The sequence below is a fragment of the Oncorhynchus mykiss genome, chromosome 4 (assembly GCF_057628025.1).
Source record: "Oncorhynchus mykiss isolate SJ-2025 chromosome 4, ASM5762802v1, whole genome shotgun sequence".
In the NCBI taxonomy this organism is placed as follows: domain Eukaryota; kingdom Metazoa; phylum Chordata; class Actinopteri; order Salmoniformes; family Salmonidae; genus Oncorhynchus; species Oncorhynchus mykiss.
In genome coordinates, this window is record NC_143025.1 from 80,066,836 (window position 1) to 80,086,640 (window position 19,805).

At 44.3% G+C, this 19,805-nt stretch overlaps 1 protein-coding gene across 3 annotated transcripts; it reads right to left on the reverse strand.

Moving 5' to 3' along the window:
- Positions 1-7,185: 7,185 nt before the first annotated feature.
- Positions 7,186-18,360, reverse strand: LOC118964463 (uncharacterized). Of its 3 annotated transcripts, XM_090233112.1 has the most exons (8): positions 17,884-17,977; positions 17,288-17,617; positions 16,892-17,170; positions 8,240-8,338; positions 8,094-8,122; positions 7,922-7,969; positions 7,714-7,785; positions 7,186-7,615 (listed from the first exon to the last, which is right to left on the reverse strand). In XM_090233112.1, exons 1-8 carry the CDS (start codon positions 17,942-17,944, stop codon positions 7,505-7,507), a joined length of 1,029 nt encoding a protein of 342 aa, XP_090089238.1. In that variant the 5' UTR covers positions 17,945-17,977; the 3' UTR covers positions 7,186-7,504. The 3 variants fall into 3 exon arrangements, with proteins under 3 accessions (XP_090089238.1, XP_090089236.1, XP_090089237.1); XM_090233110.1 differs by lacking the exons at positions 7,186-7,615; positions 7,714-7,785; positions 7,922-7,969; positions 8,094-8,122; positions 8,240-8,338 and adding exons at positions 14,770-16,209; positions 16,629-16,679 and having other exon boundaries at positions 17,884-18,337; XM_090233111.1 differs by lacking the exons at positions 7,186-7,615; positions 7,714-7,785; positions 7,922-7,969; positions 8,094-8,122; positions 8,240-8,338 and adding exons at positions 15,028-16,481; positions 16,629-16,679 and having other exon boundaries at positions 17,884-18,360.
- Between the last annotated feature and the right edge of the window lie 1,445 nt (positions 18,361-19,805).

Genomic DNA, 19,805 nt, shown 5'->3' on the forward strand with positions numbered 1-19,805 from the left:
TCTTTCTACCATATGTTATATCTGCTACATGATTGATGTTAGATCATTTTTTGGGACTGAAAGTTGGTCGAGTGCCGCAGCGTTATGTCTCTCCAACAACACACTGGAGGGGCACGCTGGGAATGGACAAGCAACATATTTTGCGCCCCTGCCTTTACCAAAGTGGCCACTGCTTATCACAGTGTGTCATCAGTGCTCACCTAAAATACCCATAAGTCACTGGTTGAGAGAACATGTTGTTGTTTTGGGGCAGAATTATGTGAGGTTTTATGTGTTGTTGTTGTTGGTGCGTCTGGGTCAGTTTAGCTCAGAAGATTCCTCCCTCGTCATTCTGCCACCATAGGTGGACACCTAATCCTGCCTAATGAGGCCCTGGCTACAGAGAAACTCCAAACATCAGATCACACAGACGTCTGGCTGTGACATCACTCTGACTGTGACACTCCAGAGGGATGAAGTGGAGGTGTCAGTTGACTGACAATGAGAGAGCAGTGACGACCATCATTAATTTCCCCTTCATGGTCCCAGGTTAAATAAAACACTCCCAGCTGTATGATGTGTGTACTGCAGACATAGTACATCTCCCATGTACCGTCTGGATACATAGAAATGAGTACTGTTCCTGTAAAGTAGTGTTTCCTAAATGTTGGGTCAGGGCTGGCCCCTCTAATGGATTCAGACTGGGTTTGGACATTTTGCCAAACTGAAGTCAAGACACTTGAATTGATGTTTTTCAGACAGTTCTGATGGAACTATTCTGATTCCTGTCAGGACAACCATCAGTATACATCAGCAGCCTAAGACTGATAACGTCAAAACAGCCCCATACATATTTATAGCAACTATTGTCTAGTGAGACAAGTCTTTTAGAGATTACAGTGGAGGAACACTTTACAGGCTTTTCACTCTATAACTTTACAGAGTGAGTTAGTAAATATGATGTGTACTGTTCTGTCATGCTGGACTCACCTCTGCTAACCTTGTGTGTTTTCTATTACTATCCAGGGAGGAAGGCCTCAACTGCAGGACCATCTTCCCCACCTTATTCTAGTATTGTTTAATATACTATTTCAGTTCTATGGTAGATTATATGAGTGGTACAGCATTGGGCCAAAGTCAGATGTATTGTCTTGGTCAATATACAGAGCATGTATTTCTACAGTGCCTTCAGAAATTATTCATACCCCTTGACCTTTTCCACATTTTGTTTTTTTACAGCCTGAATTCAAAATGGATTAAAAACAACAAATTATTCTCACAATACCTCATACCTAATTTTAGATATTTTAGCAAACTCATTCACATACAATTGTCATGTATTGTCATGTTGTGTCTTGTTTCTGTCCTTTCCCTTCACCCTGTCTCCCTCTGCTGGTCGTTATTAGGTTACCTTTTCTCCCCCTCTTTCCCCCAGCTGTTCCTTGTCTCCTCCTAACTACCTCGTCACCCCTTTTCCCACCTGTTCCCTTTTTCCCTCTGATTAGTCCTCTATATCTCTCTCTGTTTTTGCTTCTGTCTTTGTCGGATTCTCGTTTGTGTTACTCATGCCTGAACCAGACTATCGTCATGTTTGCTGCAACCTTGTCCTGTCCTGTCGGAATCTGCCGGTCCATCTGAGCCTACGTATGTTTCGTTATTAAAGAAACTCTGTTTACGTTAATTCGCTTTTGGGTCCTCATTCACGCACCATAACAGAAGAATCCCACCCAGAATGGACCCAGCGACTTCGGATCCTCTCCACTCAGCCGTCGAGATCCAGGGAGCGATGCTAGGCAGACACGAGCAGGAATTGTCTGCTGCTCGACATGCCGTTGAGACCCTGGCCACCCAAGTCTCCAACCTCACAGAACAGGTTCACCATCTCCGCCTCGATCCACCGGCCACTTCCAGGGCTTTCGAATCTCCGGAGCCCAGAATCAATAACCCGCCGTGTTACTCTGGGGAGCCCACTGAATGCCGCTCGTTCCTCACCCAGTGTGATATTGTGTTTTCTCTCCAGCCCAACACTTACTCCAGGAGCACTGCTCGTGTCGCCTACGTCATATCTCTCCTTACTGGACGGGCTCGTGAGTGGGGCACGGCAATCTGGGAGGCAAGGGCTGAGTGTACTAACCAGTATCAGGACTTTAAGGAGGAGATGATACGGGTTTTTGATCGATCTGTTTTTGGGGAGGAGGCTTCCAGGGTTCTGTCTTCCCTATGTCAAGGTAATCGATCCATAACAGACTACTCTATTGAGTTTCGCACTCTGCTGCCTCCAGTGGCTGGAACGAGCCGGCTTTGCTCGCTCGTTTTCTGGAGGGTCTCCGCGCAGAGGTAAAGGATGAGATTCTCTCCCGGGAGGTTCCTTCCAGTGTGGATTCCTTGATTGAACTCGCCATTCGCATAGAGCGACGGGTTGATCTTCGTCACCGAGCTCGTGGAAAGGAGCTCGCGTTCTCCGCTGCCCCCCTCTCCGCATCACTACCGTCTTCCTCTGCCGGCTCGGGTGCTGTGCCTATGCAGCTGGGAGGTATCCGCATCTCGACTAAGGAGAGGGAACGGAGAATCACCAACCGCCTCTGTCTCTATTGCGGTTCTGCTGGTCATTTTGTCACTTCATGTCCAGTAAAAGCCAGAGCTCATCAGTAAGCGGAGGGCTACTGGTGAGCGCTACTACTCCTGTCTCTCCTTCAAGATCCTGCACTACCTTGTCGGTCCATCTACGCTGGACCGGTTCATCAGCTTCCTGCAGTGCCTTGATAGACTCTGGGGCGGAGGGCTGCTTTATGGACGAGACCTGGGCTCGGGAACATGACATTCCTCTCAGACAGTTAAGGGAGCCCACGGCCTTGTTCGCCTTGGATGGTAGTCCTCTCCCCAGGATTCAGCGTGAGACGCTACCTTTAACCCTCACTGTCTCTGGTAATCATAGCGAAACCATTTCTTTTTTAATTTTTCGTTCACCTTTTACACCTGTTGTTTTGGGCCATCCCTGGCTAGTTTGTCATAATCCTTCTATTAATTGGTCTAGTAATTCTATCCTCTCCTGGAACGTCTCTTGTCATGTGAAATGTTTAATGTCTGCTATCCCTCCTGTTTCCTCTGTCTCTTCTTCACAGGAGGAGCCTGGTGATTTGACAGGGGTGCCGGAGGAATATCACGATCTGCGCACGGTGTTCAGTCGGTCCAGGGCCACCTCTCTTCCTCCACACCGGTCGTATGATTGTAGTATTGATCTCCTTCCGGGAACCACTCCCCCCCGGGGTAGACTATACTCTCTGTCGGCTCCCGAACGTAAGGCTCTCGAAGATTATTTGTCTGTAGCTCTTGCCGCCGGTACCATAGTCCCCTCCTCCTCTCCCGCCGGAGCGGGGTTTTTTTTTGTTAAGAAGAAGGACGGGTCCCTGCGCCCCTGCATAGATTATCGAGGGCTGAATGACATAACAGTGAAGAATCGTTATCCGCTTCCTCTTATGTCTTCAGCCTTCGAGATCCTGCAGGGAGCCAGGTTTTTCACTAAGTTGGACCTTCGTAACGCTTACCATCTCGTGCGCATCAGGGAGGGGGACGAGTGGAAGACGGCGTTTAACACTCCGTTAGGGCACTTTGAATACCGGGTTCTTCCTTTCGGCCTCGCTAACGCTCCAGCTGACTTTCAGGCATTAGTCAATGATGTCCTGAGAGACATGCTGAACATCTTTGTTTTCGTTTACCTTGATGATATCCTGATTTTTTCACCGTCACTCCAGATTCATGTTCAGCACGTTCGACGTGTCCTCCAGCGCCTTTTAGAGAATTGTCTTTTTGTGAAGGCTGAGAAGTGCACTTTTCATGCCTCCTCCGTCACATTTCTCGGTTCTGTTATTTCCGCTGAAGGCATTAAGATGGATCCCGCTAAGGTCCAGGCTGTCATTGATTGGCCCGTCCCTAAGTCACGCGTCGAGCTGCAGCGCTTTCTCGGCTTCGCGAACTTCTATCGTCGTTTCATCCGTAATTTCGGTCAGGTGGCAGCTCCTCTCACAGCCCTTACTTCTGTCAAGACGTGCTTTAAGTGGTCCGTTTCCGCCCAGGGAGCTTTTGATCTCCTCAAGAATCGTTTTACATCCGCTCCTATCCTTGTTACACCTGACGTCTCTAGACAGTTCGTGGTCGAGGTTGACGCGTCAGAGGTGGGCGTGGGAGCCATTCTTTCTCAGCGCTCCCTCTCTGACGACAAGGTCCACCCTTGCGCGTATTTTTCTCATCGCCTGTCGCCGTCGGAACGTAACTATGATGTGGGAAACCGCGAACTGCTCGCCATCCGCTTAGCCCTAGGCGAATGGCGACAGTGGTTGGAGGGGGCGACCGTTCCTTTTGTCGTTTGGACTGACCATAGGAACCTTGAGTACATCCGTTCTGCCAAACGACTTAATGCGCGTCAGGCGCGCTGGGCGCTGTTTTTCGCTCGTTTCGAGTTCGTGATTTCTTATCGTCCGGGCTCTAAGAACACCAAGCCTGATGCTTTATCTCGTCTCTTCAGTTCTTCAGTAGCCTCCACTGACCCCGAGGGGATTCTCCCTGAGGGGCGTGTTGTCGGGTTGACTGTCTGGGGAATTGAGAGGCAGGTAAAGCAAGCACTCACTCAAACTCTGTCGCCGCGCGCTTGTCCCAGGAACCTTCTTTTCGTTCCCGTTCCTACTCGTCTGGCCGTTCTTCAGTGGGCTCACTCTGCCAAGTTAGCCGGCCACCCTGGCATTCGGGGTACGCTTGCTTCCATTCGCCAGCGTTTTTGGTGGCCCACCCGGGAGCATGACACGCGTCGCTTCGTGGCTGCTTGTTCGGTCTGCGCGCAGACTAAGTCCGGTAACTCCCCTCCTGCCGGCCGTCTCAGGCCGCTTCCCATTCCCTCTCGACCGTGGTCTCACATCGCCTTAGATTTTGTCACCGGACTGCCTTCGTCAGCGGGGAAGACTGTTATTCTTACGGTTGTCGACAGGTTCTCTAAGGCGGCTCATTTTATTCCCCTTGCTAAGCTTCCTTCTGCTAAAGAGACGGCACAAATCATCATCGAGAATGTTTTCAGAATTCATGGCCTTCCGTCAGACGTCGTTTCGGACAGAGGTCCGCAATTCACGTCTCAATTTTGGAGGGAGTTTTGCCGTTTGATTGGGGCTTCCGTCAGTCTCTCTTCCGGCTTTCACCCCCAGTCTAACGGTCAAGCAGAACGGGCCAATCAGACTATTGGTCGCATCTTACGCAGTCTTTCTTTTCGCAACCCTGCGTCTTGGTCAGAACAGCTCCCCTGGGCAGAATACGCCCACAACTCGCTTCCTTCGTCTGCGACCGGGCTATCTCCTTTTCAGAGTAGCCTCGGGTACCAGCCTCCGCTGTTCTCTTCTCAGTTCGCCGAGTCCAGCGTCCCCTCCGCTCAGGCTTTTGTCCAACGTTGCGAGCGCACCTGGAAGAGGGTCAGGTCTGCACTTTGCCGTTATAGGGCGCAGACTGTGAGGGCTGCTAATAAGCGTAGAACTAAGAGTCCTAGATATTGTCGCGGTCAGAGAGTTTGGCTCTCCACTCAGAACCTTCCCCTTAAGACCGCTTCTCGCAAGTTGACCCCGCGGTTCATTGGTCCGTTCCGTATTTCCCAGATCATTAATCCTGTCGCAGTTCGACTTCTTCTTCCGCGTTATCTTCGTCGCGTCCACCCGGTCTTCCATGTCTCCTGTGTCAAGCCCGTTCTTCGCGCCCCCGCTCGTCTTCCCCCCCCCCCCCATCCTTGTCGAGGGCGCACCCATCTACAGGGTCCGTAGGATTTTGGACATGCGTCCTCGGGGCCGTGGTCATCAGTACCTAGTAGATTGGGAGGGGTACGGTCCTGAGGAGAGGAGTTGGGTTCCCTCTCGGGACGTGCTGGACCGTGCGCTGATCGATGATTTCCTCCGTTGCCGCCAGGTTTCCTCCTCGAGTGCGCCAGGAGGCGCTCGGTGAGTGGGGGGGTACTGTCATGTATTGTCATGTTGTGTCTTGTTTCTGTCCTTTCCCTTCACCCTGTCTCCCTCTGCTGGTCGTTATTAGGTTACCTTTTCTCCCCCTCTTTCCCCCAGCTGTTCCTTGTCTCCTCCTAACTACCTCGTCACCCCTTTTCCCACCTGTTCCCTTTTTCCCTCTGATTAGTCCTCTATATCTCTCTCTGTTTTTGCTTCTGTCTTTGTCAGATTCTCGTTTGTGTTACTCATGCCTGAACCAGACTATCGTCATGTTTGCTGCAACCTTGTCCTGTCCTGTCGGAATCTGCCGGTCCATCTGAGCCTACGTATGTTTCGTTATTAAAGAAACTCTGTTTACGTTAATTCGCTTTTGGGTCCTCATTCACGCACCATAACAACAATACCAGTCAGAAGTTTGGACACACCTACTCATTCAAGGGTTTTTCCTTATTTTGAATATTGTCTACATTGTAGAATAATAGTGAAGACATCAAAACTATAAAATACCACATATGGAATCATGTAGTAACCAAAACAATATTTTACATTTGAGATTCTTGCAAAGTAGCCACACTCTGGTCTTGTAGTAGAAGTTGTACACACTGGATAGTAGTGTGTAACATTGGGCAGTAATATTTTATATGTGCATATGCAGTATATTACTGTATAGCCTAGGCTATAGTCAGCATGAATTTGAATCTGAATCATGCCCTTCTGACTCTCAAACTCTTCCACTTTTCCTGTCTCCCAACTCATTGGTCTACATCAATCAAATATACACATCTTAAAGAGGCAATCAGCAGTTGAAACATTAAGCATTCACACTCTCCGCCATTGTTTTGCTGAAGAGCTCAGGGATGGGGCAGGAGAACCACTCTCATAGACAGAGCTATAGACGCAAGGACTGGCCATCCATGATATCAACATTATAGTTTAAACCATGTTTTGAGGCTATACAGTGTGTTTTGTTTACATTTCATTTGATTACAAACATTGGAGTAAAACAAGCATATATTTTGGGTTCTGATGGGTTATGACAGTTTAATTAAACTCATGAGGCATTTCTACATTTTATTTTTCTAGAGTCAGTGGGTGCACATCATTAATTAATATGTCCAGAAATGGATGTAACAAGTGCAGATTGTCCCTTTTAATTAATAGCACAAAAATGTATAGTCCTAGAACCAAATCAGGTCTGGAATCAGGGTGTGAATGAGAGAGTGTAGTCTTCATGTTGATGTCTTGGCTCCCTGAGGTTAGTTGACAGTGTAGTAGAGGGAGCTGGGGTCAGCAGGGTTCTCTGTCTCTCCTTATGTCTTGTCTCCCTGAGGTTACTTGACAGTGTAGTAGAGGGAGCTGGGGTCAGCAGGGTTCTCTGTCTCTCCTTATGTCTTGTCTCCCTGAGGTTACTTGACAGTGTAGTAGAGGGAGCTGGGGTCAGCAGGGTTCTCTGTCTCTCCTTATGTCTTGTCTCCCTGAGGTTACTTGACAGTGTAGTAGAGGGAGCTGGGGTCAGCAGGGTTCTCTGTCTCTCCTTATGTCTTGTCTCCCTGAGGTTACTTGACAGTGGAGTAGAGGGAGCTGGGGTCAGCAGGGTTCTCTGTCTCTCTCCCTCTGCCAGAATAGGGCATAACTGAGGCATACATCACTGCATCTTCACCTTGGGCCTACAGAGACAACACACACACAACAAAGTAAAGGCTTTAAACAGTGTGTATGAGGGAGAGTGATACCATCACAAAATGTTCAGTATAGCTTATCTTACATCAACTCTCTCAGGGGGATTTTGATTGAAGTGGTCAATGGAGGCATAGGTGATTCTGTCAGCAGGTTGACTCTACAAGGTTCAACATGGTTATTGAAACATGAATCATTTAAACTGGACATTAGTCTGATTGCATGATAACAACTGGGTCAGATTATGTTTCATATTAATCATGTTTCAAACTCCATTAGAATGTTGATGCACTAACCTTGTCCTCATTGGTTGGTGGGGTGGAGTGGTTTACTGCATTCAGACCCTTTATCAATTAATAACAGATGTAATATATTAAAAACAATAGAATGATAGTGCAAACTCTTGGTGTATTATACAATTATTAAAGTAAAATAACTAACTGTGTTAATTAAGTCACAGTCACTCACAATGCTGTTATCAGTTGGCACTTGATTCTCTGACAAGAACAAATAAAAGAAATCAGAAGAATTTCAATGAAACAACTGTCTGTCTCCATGTATTACTGTGTAGTTAATGCACTCCATTAAACTCAGAGACAAATGTAAGTCCTTACTGTCTCTCCTCCTGCATACTATGATGACAACAGCAGTGACACACACCGCTGCTGCCAAAGCCACTCCTACAGTCACCGTGAGGAAGAGGTTCTGAGAGCCTGAGACGACCAGAGAGGGGAGAAGGGTCTGGTTAGTGGGGGACCTTACAGCAGGCCCCCCTCCTGATGGTGGAGAGAAACATCTACGTTTTAAAGTTCGTTTCCTGCAATTATACACATTTTTCTGTGGGGTGGAGAGAAAACGTTGCCGTTTTAAAGGCCCAGTGCAGTCAAAAACATGATTTCCTGTGTTTTATATAAACTCAGCAAAAAAAGAAACATCCTCTCACTGTCAACTGTGTTTATTTTCAGCAAACTTAACATGTGTAAATATTTGTATGAACATAACAAGATTCAACAACTGAGACACAAACTGAACAAGTTCCACAGACGTGAACAACAGAAATGGATTAATGTGTCCCTGATTGAAGGGGGGGGGGGGGTCAAAATCAAAAGTAAGTGCATCTCCTCCTCATGCACCAGATTTGCCAGTTCTTGCTGTGAGATGCTACCCCACTCTTCCACCAAGGCACCTGCAAGTTCCCGGACATTTCTGGGGGGAATGGCCCTAGCCTTCACACTCTGATCCAACAGGTCCCAGACGTGCTCAATGGGACTGAGATCTGTGCTCTTCGCTGGCCATGGCAGAACACTGACATTCCTGTCATACAGGAAATCACGCACAGAACGAGCAGTATGGCTGGTGGCATTGTCATGCTGTAGGGAAATGTCAGGATGAGCCTGCAGGATGGGTACTACATGAAGGAGGAGGATGTCTTCCGAGTAACGCACAGCGTTGAGATTGCCTACAATGACAACAAGCTCAGTCCAATGATGCTGTGACACACCGCCCCAGACCATGACGGACCCTCTACCTCCAAATCAATACAGGCCTCGATGTAACGCTCATTCCTTTGACGATAAATGCGAATCCGACCATCACCCCTGGTGAGACAAAACCGCGACTCGTCAGTGAAGATAACTTTTTGCCAGTCCAATCTGGTTCAGCGAAGGTGGCTTTGTGCCCATAGGCGGCGTTGTTGCCGGTGATGTCTGGTGAGGACCTGCCTTACAACAGGCCTACAAGCCCTCAGTCCAGCCTCTCTCAGCCTATTGCGGACAGTCTGAGCACTGATGGAGGGATTGTGCGTTCCTGGTGTAACTCGGGCAGTTGGTGTTGCCTTCCTGTACTTGTCCCACAGGTGTGATATTCGGGTGTACCCATCCTGTGCAGGTTTTGTTACACGTGGTCTGCCACTGTCCGTCCTGTCTCCCTGTAGCGCTGTCTTAGGCGTCTCACAGTACTGACATTGCAATTTATTGCCCTGGCCACATCTGCAGTCATCATGCCTCCTTGCAGCATGTCTAAGGCACGTTCACGCAGATGAGCAAGGAGCCTGGGCATCTTTCGTTTGGTGTTTTTCAGAGACAGTCGAAAGCTCTCTTTAAGTTTTCATAACTGTGACCTTAATTGCCTAACGTCTGTAAGCTGTTAGTGTCTTAACGGCCGTTCCACAGGTGCATGTTCATTAATTGTTTATGGTTCATTGAAAAAGCATGGGATACAGTGTTTTAACAGATGAGATGTAGTCGTTGTTTGTGTGAGTAAGCTGTTGTTCGTATATTTATGTTTGTATCTGATGTGTAAAATATATATATATTTATTACTATTATTATTAAAATGAAAGATAGCCTGACATTTCTGCCTGTGTTTGGTGGGATACTTTTAGCCTTCCATAGTGACATCACCATGCTGTAAAATAGTTCATAGACAGAGTTCCAAACCTTTCTGCTAATAGTAGACGTTTTTCAGTTTGTCCCTCCCCTCTCACACCACTTCCAGACAGTTTTTACAACATTGTTGCTTGGGAAATTGCTCTTTGCTAAGAAGCTGTTTTTGTTTATTTAATTGAATTTAAAACAATCACAGTAAGGTACATAATTGTTACCCATAAATTATTTGATATTGAGATAAAAACAGCTGCATTTAGCACCTTTAATATAAATTTCTGTCCGTTTTGCAGCAAATTTTATGCAATTGTACCCATTTTGCCATGGGGTGGAGAGACAATTTTTTCAGCTACAATTCTACACATTTTATAATGACATGCCATGTTAATTGGATATCTGGGTGAGAATGACTAACAAAATGAATGGGGGCCCCCTAATCAGCCATGATTACTAACTACTTATCTAAAACGTGTTAGCTCAGTAACTGACATAACAAGAGAGGGGTCTAGTTTAGTTGAGAACCAGAGAGGGGATGCAGAGCTGTTTACTTGCACGTCATTTAGCAGGAAAAGACATCAGCGTTTCACAGACAAGCAGAAATTCACACAGGAAGAGAGAAGTGTGAAGTAGAGGATGCTTATAGCTTAGTGGTTAAGAGCTTTGGGCCAGTAACAGCGAGGTGGTTTTGCAGTAGAGGTTGTACTCCCTAGCCTGAGTACAGTCTCTTTAGCTAATCCACTCCAAGGATTTCATGTCATATGACATCTTCAAATATGAACATTCTATCATTAATGAGCATGAGGAGGACAGAGAATTGATCCTGATTACATTGCCCTCGCAGCTATCCTCCAATCACAACGATTATGCAAATATTGGAACTCCATCACTTTTTTCCACCACAGAACACAGTTGGTATCTGGTTGCTAAGCAACCTTTTTTGTTTGTACATTCTCAAAATAAAATTCTCAAACTAAAATACAAACTGATGGATTCGACTTCTGCTTTACTTCCCTACTGCAGGGAGCTGGTCGCAAACTTGCCAGAGTAAATCATTTGAAAGAGTCAATTTATACAGCATAAAAGTCAAGTAAACATGTGTGTGTGTGTAATTTTTGATTTATTTCATTCAAGTATCGATAATGTAGTTCTGTTGTGATAATGACGTTAGTTGTGTTGTGTCAGAGTTAAGGCCTGGGCCGTCCACCAAGTCAATACCTGTAACGATTATGATAAAATATAGGCTACATAACTATAAAACATTGGTGAACATCCACACTAGATGAAAGTTGATCATGTATCGTTCTACAGTCCTTCTCCTGTCAGTCGACTGATCAACGCATCCTACTGCAGAGCTGCCTATATAAACAGGACCTTTCACAAGTTCTCTTAACACACAGATACTGGTTCAGACCACTCAGTGCTTTCATGGTGTGTTCATTGTCATAGTCACAACTGAAAATAATACTTCAATATATATGTAGGACTAATGAAAACTAATATAGTAACTTGTATTTAAATGTAGCAATTCAACAACAAATGCCATTTAGCCTGCTCATCTTGTACAGCATGTCGTTGTATCGTTGTTCAAGTGGTTTGCAAGTGATTTCCATTTTTCTAGTGGTTGTCAATTCCTTTGGTTCTTCTTTTTCACTGTGAACATTTCTGCATGTTCTGTGAAACTATTTGCAATTCATCAGTGCAACAATGTTATCATGGCTGGCCAAAAGGGATCACACCAACCCACTCTCTCCTCAACATGCATTTTCAATGCTGTAGGCCTGTTTTACATTCAGTAATTAGCAAGAGCAAGCTTGCTTTATAGTATAAACAATGATACAAATAAATATCATATAGCTTTTGTAGCCTATAGCTTTTCCTGGGATTTCACGAGAAGAGGAATGGCCTATTCTGGAGAGGCTTGAGTAGCCTGTTGCCTATGGAAACAGCTGGAAGAGAGAGGCAAGTGATGTGTAGCTGAAGTAAAAAGCTAAATATTAGCTAGATATTAGGCCATTCACTAGCTAAATATTAGGACTACAGGCTAAATATTTACCTGTCAGAGTGCAAGAAAAATAAGTTTATGAAATGACAGCACAGAGTTACACATGGGATAAACAAATGTAGTCAATAACACAATAGAAAAATGCACATACAGTGTGTGCAAATGTAGTAAGATTAGAGAGGTAAGGCAATAAATAGGCCATGGTGGCAAAATAATTACAATTTAGCAATGAAACACTGAAGTGAGCGATGTGCAGAAGATGATTGTGCACGTAGAGATACTTTAGTGCAAAGGAGAAAAACAAGAACAATATCGGGTCAAGGATCATATCACCTCCACCCTACCTGATGAGCTAGACCCACTCCAATTTGCTTACTGCCCTAATAGGTCCACAGACGATGCAATCGCTATCACACTGCACACTGGCCTATCCCATCTGGACAAGCGGAATACCCATGTAAGAATGCTGTTCATTGACCACAGCTCAGCATTTAACACCATAGTACCCTCCAAACTTGTCATTAAGCTTGAGACCCTGGGTCTTGACCCCGCCCTGTGCAACTGGGTCCTGGACTTTCTGATGGTGGTGGTGAGGGTAGGAAACAACATCTCCATCCCGCTGATCCTCAACACTGGGGCCCCACAGGGGTGCGTTCTCAGCTCCCCCCTGTAGTCTCTGTTCACCCATGACTGCGTGGCCATGCAGGCCTCCAACTCAATCATCAAGTTTGCAGACGACATTACAGTAGTAGGCTTGATTACCAACAACGACAAGACAGCCTACAGGGAAGAGGTAAGGGCCCTTGGAGTGTGGTGTCAGGAAAATAAACTCTCACTCAACGTCTACAAAACAAAGGAGATGATCGTGCACATCAGGATGCAGCAGAGTGGAGAAGGTGGAAAGTTTTAAGTTCCTTGGCTTTCACATCACGGACAAACTGAAATGGTCCACCCACACAGACAGCGTGGTGAAGAAGGCGCAAAAGTGCCTCTTCCAACTCAGGAGGCTGAAGAAATTTGACTTGTCACCTAAAACCCTCATAAACTTCTACAGATGGACAATTGAAAGCATCCTGTCGGGCTCCGGCCACAACCTTAAGGCTCTCCAGAGGGTGGTGCAGTCTGCACAACGCTTCACCGGGGGCAAACTACCTGCCCTCCAGGACACCTACACCACCCGATGTCACAGGAAGGCCAAAAAGAACATAAAGAACAACATCCACCCAAAATACTGCCTGTTCACCCCGCTATCATCCAGAAGGCGAGGTCAGTACAGGTGCATCAAAGCTGGGACCAACAGTCTAAAAAACAGCTCTCACTAACATACAGTGGCTGCTGCCAACATACTGACTTATTTCATAGTTTTGATGTCTTCACTATTATTCTACAATGTAGAAAATAGAAAAATAGAGAAAAACCTTCGAATGAGCAGCTGTGCCCAAACTTTTGACTGGCACTGCATGTAGTAAATAAGTAAAGAACCACAGGTATTAAGTAGAACGTGTGATGTAGTGATGAATAGTAAATTAGTGGGATTGGCGCCATTTGGTGGCAACTATAAACAATTGCATAATAAGACCTAATATAAATTGATGTACTCGTGACTCGACTTGTGACTCAGACTTGGAGTAAGACTCGACGGACTGAAAAACAGCTTCTATCTCAAGGCCATCAGGCTGTTAAACAGCCACCACAACATTGAGTGGCTGCTGCCAACATACTGACTCAACTCCAGCCACTGTAATACATTTAATAAATTGATTTAATAAAGGTTGTTGGGGAATAATCAGAATTGGTTGGTAACATGGGTAAGATGTTTTATATTCATCATATGTTTGTTACTTCTCATCAGAATGTTATTTTTGTATAATACTGTGGCGGGGTTGCAGTATCTGTTCTATGTCAAGACTAAGTTGTTTGGGCCGGAGAGAGGGGAGAGGTCAAGCGTGTATCTCTTGGCTCCAGAATGTCTGTGTGCCAGTCAGTGTGTCTCTGTGATCTTGTCAAGACAGGATGGATTTGATATATGCCTGTTGATATGGAGGATTGGTTTATGGTTCTGAGTTTGAGAAAGGAGACAAAGCTGAATGATTTATTATGTCTATGCTGTCTGACTATGTGTGTTTTTTGCTATTAAAGGATCTCAGCTGCAATGTGTAAGGGACTCTCAGAGAATTCATTGATAGGCACTGAATTGATCTGAGAGTCACAGGGTTGTGATAGAGCTCATATAATTAAAGATGGACTTTGTGATAACTAACTGACTTGTGTGTGGTTTGCTCTCATGATTTGGTAAATGGAGGAAATTTCCACGACAAGGTATCACTAGTCACTTTAAATAATGGCACTTTAATAATGCCTACATATCCTACATTACTCATCTCATATGCATATAATGTATTCTACACCATCTACTGCATCTTGCCTGTGCCGCATGGCCATCGCTCATCCATATATTTATATGTACATATTCTTAATCCTTCCTTTACTCTTGTGTGTATAAGGTAGTTGTTGTGAAATTTTTAGATTACTTGTTAGATATTACTGCATGGTCAGAACTAGAAGCACAAGCATTTCACTACATTTGCATTAACATCTGCTAATTTGTTTTTTATTTGAAGTCACCTTGTCTGAGAGAGAATTACACGGTTATCAAACCATCATGCCAGAGTAAGCCTACAGGAAACTCAGCCCTTATTTGAAGTGTATCTCAAATCCCCTACAGGAGAAATGAATGGTGGAAAAAGGATTGGAACCATTTCCGTATTTGACCACTAGGTTTAATGGATAGGATGACTCACACTGTGGTACTCTATTGAATGTTGATATTCCCGAAAGGCCAGTCTCTTTGACAATGACAAGGAGTGGCAAGGAGTGGAACGTTAGCTAAAGAGACTGGTACTCAGCCTATGTACTCCCTGCATAGTAGTTGAAAACAAACAAGGTGACCACTTTTCATGAATAATTGTAATGGCTGTCGTCGGTGGAAGAAGGTGAGGACCAAGGTGCAGCTTGGTAAGTGTTCACGATTTTTAATATAATCAAAACTGAACACTAAACAAAAATAATAACTAGGAAGAACAAACAAATGAAACAGTCCTGTCTAGTGAAAACACAAAAAACAAAACAAACACCCACGAAACACAGGTGAAAAAAGGCTACCTAAGTATGATTCTCAATCAGAGACAACTAACGACACCTGCCTTGATTGAGAACCATACCAGGCCAAACTCAAAAAACTAACATAGAAAAACGAACATAGACTGCCCACCCCAACTCACGCCCTGACCATACTAAAACAAAAGACAAAACAAAGGAACTAAGGTCAGAACGTGACAATACTGGTGACATCACAGTACAGAATGGATCCACATCCACTGACTCTGTGTTGCCTATAGAGTTTTCTCTACTCAATCTGCTAAATATTTCTCTACAACAATCTCTGAATCACGAGACAAGCAGTACTTCCTATAAATATGTTTGGGGCTGTTATGGTCCTGAGTGTTTGTCTTGACATGATTCAGAGTTGTCCCATCAGAACCATCTGAAAAATATGAATTCAAGTGTCTTGACTTTGGTAGATTTTTTGTATTTTTTTTATAAACCAGTCTGAAGAATGAGGGACCAGCGCATCTGACCCAACATTTGGGAAACACTACTTTACAGGAACAGTACTCATTTATGTATCTAGATGCTAAATGGAAGATGTACTATTTCTGATTAAATTTTTCCTGAGGCGTTGAAGGTGATGTCACCACCATCTTCTGTGCCCTTTAATATCTAGTTCAGGAGGAGAAAAACATCATCTTTTAAATAACTCTTCATCATCAGACATATACAGTAGAGAGCAGGGTGCTCGTTCACTCATCACTGATATCAGGAGTTTACTTTAATGTCATTAAAGTTTAGCACTGGCGTGGGATGTCAGAGTTACATAGACAAGCAGGGATTCATATGGGAACAGAGAAGTGTGAAATGCACCACAGCAAATGTGAAGATCAAAACATAAGTTAGACTGCATATACACATACTGTATATGCTTTGTGTTGACCCAGGTAATACATCTGACTTTGGCCCCATGCTGTACCACTCATACAATCTACAATACAACTGAGAAGGGAAATAGTATTAAATACAATAGCAGCAGAAGATGGGGAGGTGGTTGACAAGGCTGGTCTTGCAGTAGAAGCTGTACTTCCTGGATAGTAGTTGAAAACAGAGTGACCACTTTTCATTGGTGAATAATGGTGACATCACAGTACAGAATGGATCCACAACTCACTCTGTGTTGCCTGTAGAGTTTTCTCTACTCAATATGTTAAATCTTTCTCTACTCCAATCTCTAGAGCACTAGACAAGCAGAACTTCCTATAAATATGTTTGGGCCTGTTTTTACATTACCAGTCTTATACTGTTGTGGAGTACTGCTAGGTGTCTTGATGGGAATTAGAGAAGTTACACCAGAACTGTCTGAAAAACATATATTCAAGTGACCTTCTGGACCCAGCCTCAAACCCTGACACAGCAAGGAAAACACAGTACCCAGTTCTATGTATCCAGAGGACAGATAAAACATTTACTATGTCTGCACACATCATACAGATGGGAGTATTTTACCTGGGACAGTAGAGATGACATCATCGCTATCAGTGGTCTTTTCTTCAATATCTAATTCAGTAGGAGATTAACATCCTCTTTTAGTTTATTAAATAACCCATCATCATCATCATCAGACACAGCAGTATGATTCAAATCAAATTCATCATCAATCACTAATATCACAAATACCAGGAGAATGAATCAGGTTTGATATTAACTTTAATATCACCACAGATCTTGTGAACTTATTCATATTATAGGAGCATAACAAGAACACATACCTGAGAATGTGGAGGTGAAGTCAATGGAGATCTTCACGTTTCCCTTTCCAGTCAGCGTGCACGTCCACTTCCTGTTGTTGTCCTTCTTCTGGAGTGTCACAGTCAGAGTGATGTCACAGGAAGAATCCTGTGTGTCCTGGGCATTAGTACCTGTTTTAGGGCCCCAGCTGAGACTAAATCTTGACTGGCACGTTCCATGTTGTGTATAGGAGAGCAGAGAACACCGTAATGTCATAATTACATTAGGCTTCAGATCTGTCACTGGTGTGGTAGAGGAGACTGAGAAAGAGAAAAAGGTATACAGTATTTGTTGGCTGTTTTCACATGACATATGATTATTAACACCACACTTATACACAGTGACATTTAAACTCTGATTTAAACAGTAATACTCACTAGTTAGAACAGACAGATGAACAGGAGCATCACCTCCATGTTTTGGTCCAGTCATTGTAAGGTATTGTTGACAGGTGTAGAGTCCAACATCCTCAGCTCTGACATCACTAACATGTAGAGAACAGTTAGACCCCACACTCAGTCTGTCTGCTCTCTCTGTCTGGTCAACTTTGATCTTCCCCAATGTGACCTCTTCAATAGTACCAGTAGATCCAGCTCTGTTATAGATCCATGTAGTAGAGGAGCAGTTTGGATAAACCACATTGTTACACGGCAGACTGACATCATCTCCCACTCTGGAGAACATAGAGAGAATTTCTCCACTGACACCTGGAAGGAGTATGACATCAGATAATTATTAACTGGTAATACAGGTGACATTATATTTCATAGGTTTTCTTATTGATATTCTTCAGTGTGAATAATAGTGTAATATACTGTCTATTATACAATAGTGAAGATAAGAGTAAACAGATACACAACAGAAATGTCATCATAATGTTAGTCAAATGTAAACTGAACTAGTTTGGCCGTGTGAAATAAATGTGTTCTATGCTCTCTAATGACATATTCTTACTCTCTCTCCTCTGTCTTACCTGTTAGCAGGTACAAAACGGTCACAAGCAATCCCAAAAATGATTGAGGGATGTCAGCCATGATCCTCTCTCTCTCTCTCTCTCTGCTCTGTCTCTGTGTCTATCTCTCTCTCTGTCTCTCTGTCTCTCTCTGCTCTGTTTCTGTCTCTTTCCTCTTTCAGAGTGTCTCAGCACTATGAGTTTCTCACCATACAGCAGCATCTCTATTCATCACTATAGCATCACTTCCTCATAGTGGTCACGGTTTTAATCTAGTTTCTGACACCTTGGTAAGAATCCTCCAGCTCACCAGCAGTTGAAGGCTGTCATGACTGTCCTAATCAGGTCAGGTTACAGGAGACCACAACCCTACAGATTATCTCTCAACCCCAACAGAGGAGGAGGGATCTAGGGGTCTGAAGATGTGGGGGGTTTTATGGCCCCTCACTCCCCTGGTAAATCTCAGGCCACAGACAAATTCCTTTGTCCTGTTACTATGGAGAACCAGCCTCAGAACATTAAACATGAAATAAAGGGACTTTGGAACAATGGTTTCCGTCAACCACAATGGTGGTCATGACGATAGATGGAATGTGAAAATGTATGTCATTTTTGTTCTGTTATTAAAGGTTAATAGATGACGTTATTATGAAAACATTGTAATGTGAAGAGTGTTCCTAGTATATGTCTGATGTTTATACATTGTACGTTGTATGGAAAATATCCAAATCAAAGAGAATGTTTTGGGGAAGATGAAATGTTAAATTAGTTGTCTAAAATTGGATTTGAGTAAAATCTGGACCTTGCCTCATTAACTTGGTGCGCACAGAGAATTGCCCTAAAGGCGGCTACGCCCACTTCTGACCCAAGGGTATAAAACCTGTGAGTATAGAATTTACAGGAAGACTACCTGGCCCAAGCTGCAGCAGGGCCTGAAAAAGTCAACGAACCCAGAACGCAACGCAAGCTTGAGGACAAAGAAATATTTTTCTACCCAAGCTACGATGAGTAGCTGTGTCTAAGCGGGTGAATTCAAGTCGAACCACCTAGCCTCCACCTCCCATTGAATCGTGGTATCTAAAGGGTTTCATTGCTATACTGTGAGCTCTGAGCTACAGAGCTGTCTGTCCTCAGAAGACACCCAGAGAAAAGGGTGAGGGTACAGACTCCTAAGCCAAAAAGGACACTGACACTGGGAGGACGAGCAGGGAGGTGCGCAGGAGAAGTGCGTAATCGAACAGCGGAACGGTCCACGCAGAGAATCCTTGGAGATCTTCCCCACGTAATTACATCATTATATTCTGACCCATAAGAGCGGCAGTTTGGGGCAAGGCTAGGGTTAGAATAGCATAGCTGACAAATTCTCTTGTGTACTTTATTTCTTCTCTCTCTTTTGAAATTCGGCGTTCAGAACGAGATTGTTAGAGGCAACTGGTTAAATAGCAGCAGCTCGATATTCTGATACTCTTTGAATTGATTTGGGAAATAGAAACTGAATAAAAAATAGTTTTCCCATGGTGCCCCAGGTTAATGAGTTAATCATTGCTTGATTCAGTTAATCACGTAATTAGAAACTTGTAATCATTCGATGAGCAACAGTCGTCACATTAACTAATACAACGTCACAACAAGGCCTTCTTCACATGTATGAGAGTCTGTATTAGTGATGCAGGGATTTGGCATTAATGTGGTCATATTCAAGTGGTGGTCGGTGCCGTTTAATTGGATGATTCATTCATAATCCAGTCACCCAGCTCAGTGTAACATTGATACGTTTATGCTACTACATGATACTAGAATGAATACACCCCTGATCACAGGCAAATACAGGTCACATTCATCGTAGCCATAAACAAACAGCATGATCACTTTGCTTGTTAATTCCTTCTCGCATCGACACTCTCCTCCTCTCACCTTTTCCCTTCGCTTGTGGGATCCAGTGC

Bases quoted from the DNA above. Each gene is read 5' to 3' on its own strand.
- LOC118964463 (XM_090233112.1), bottom strand. From the start codon at position 17,944: ATGGCTGACATCCCTCAATCATTTTTGGGATTGCTTGTGACCGTTTTG. The intron at 17,618-17,883 runs GTAAGACAGAGG...TACTCCTTCCAG, and splicing joins CGTTTTGTACCTGCTAACAG to GTGTCAGTGGAGAAATTCTC. The intron at 17,171-17,287 runs GTGAGTATTACT...TCTCTTTCTCAG, and splicing joins TCATCTGTCTGTTCTAACTA to TCTCCTCTACCACACCAGTG.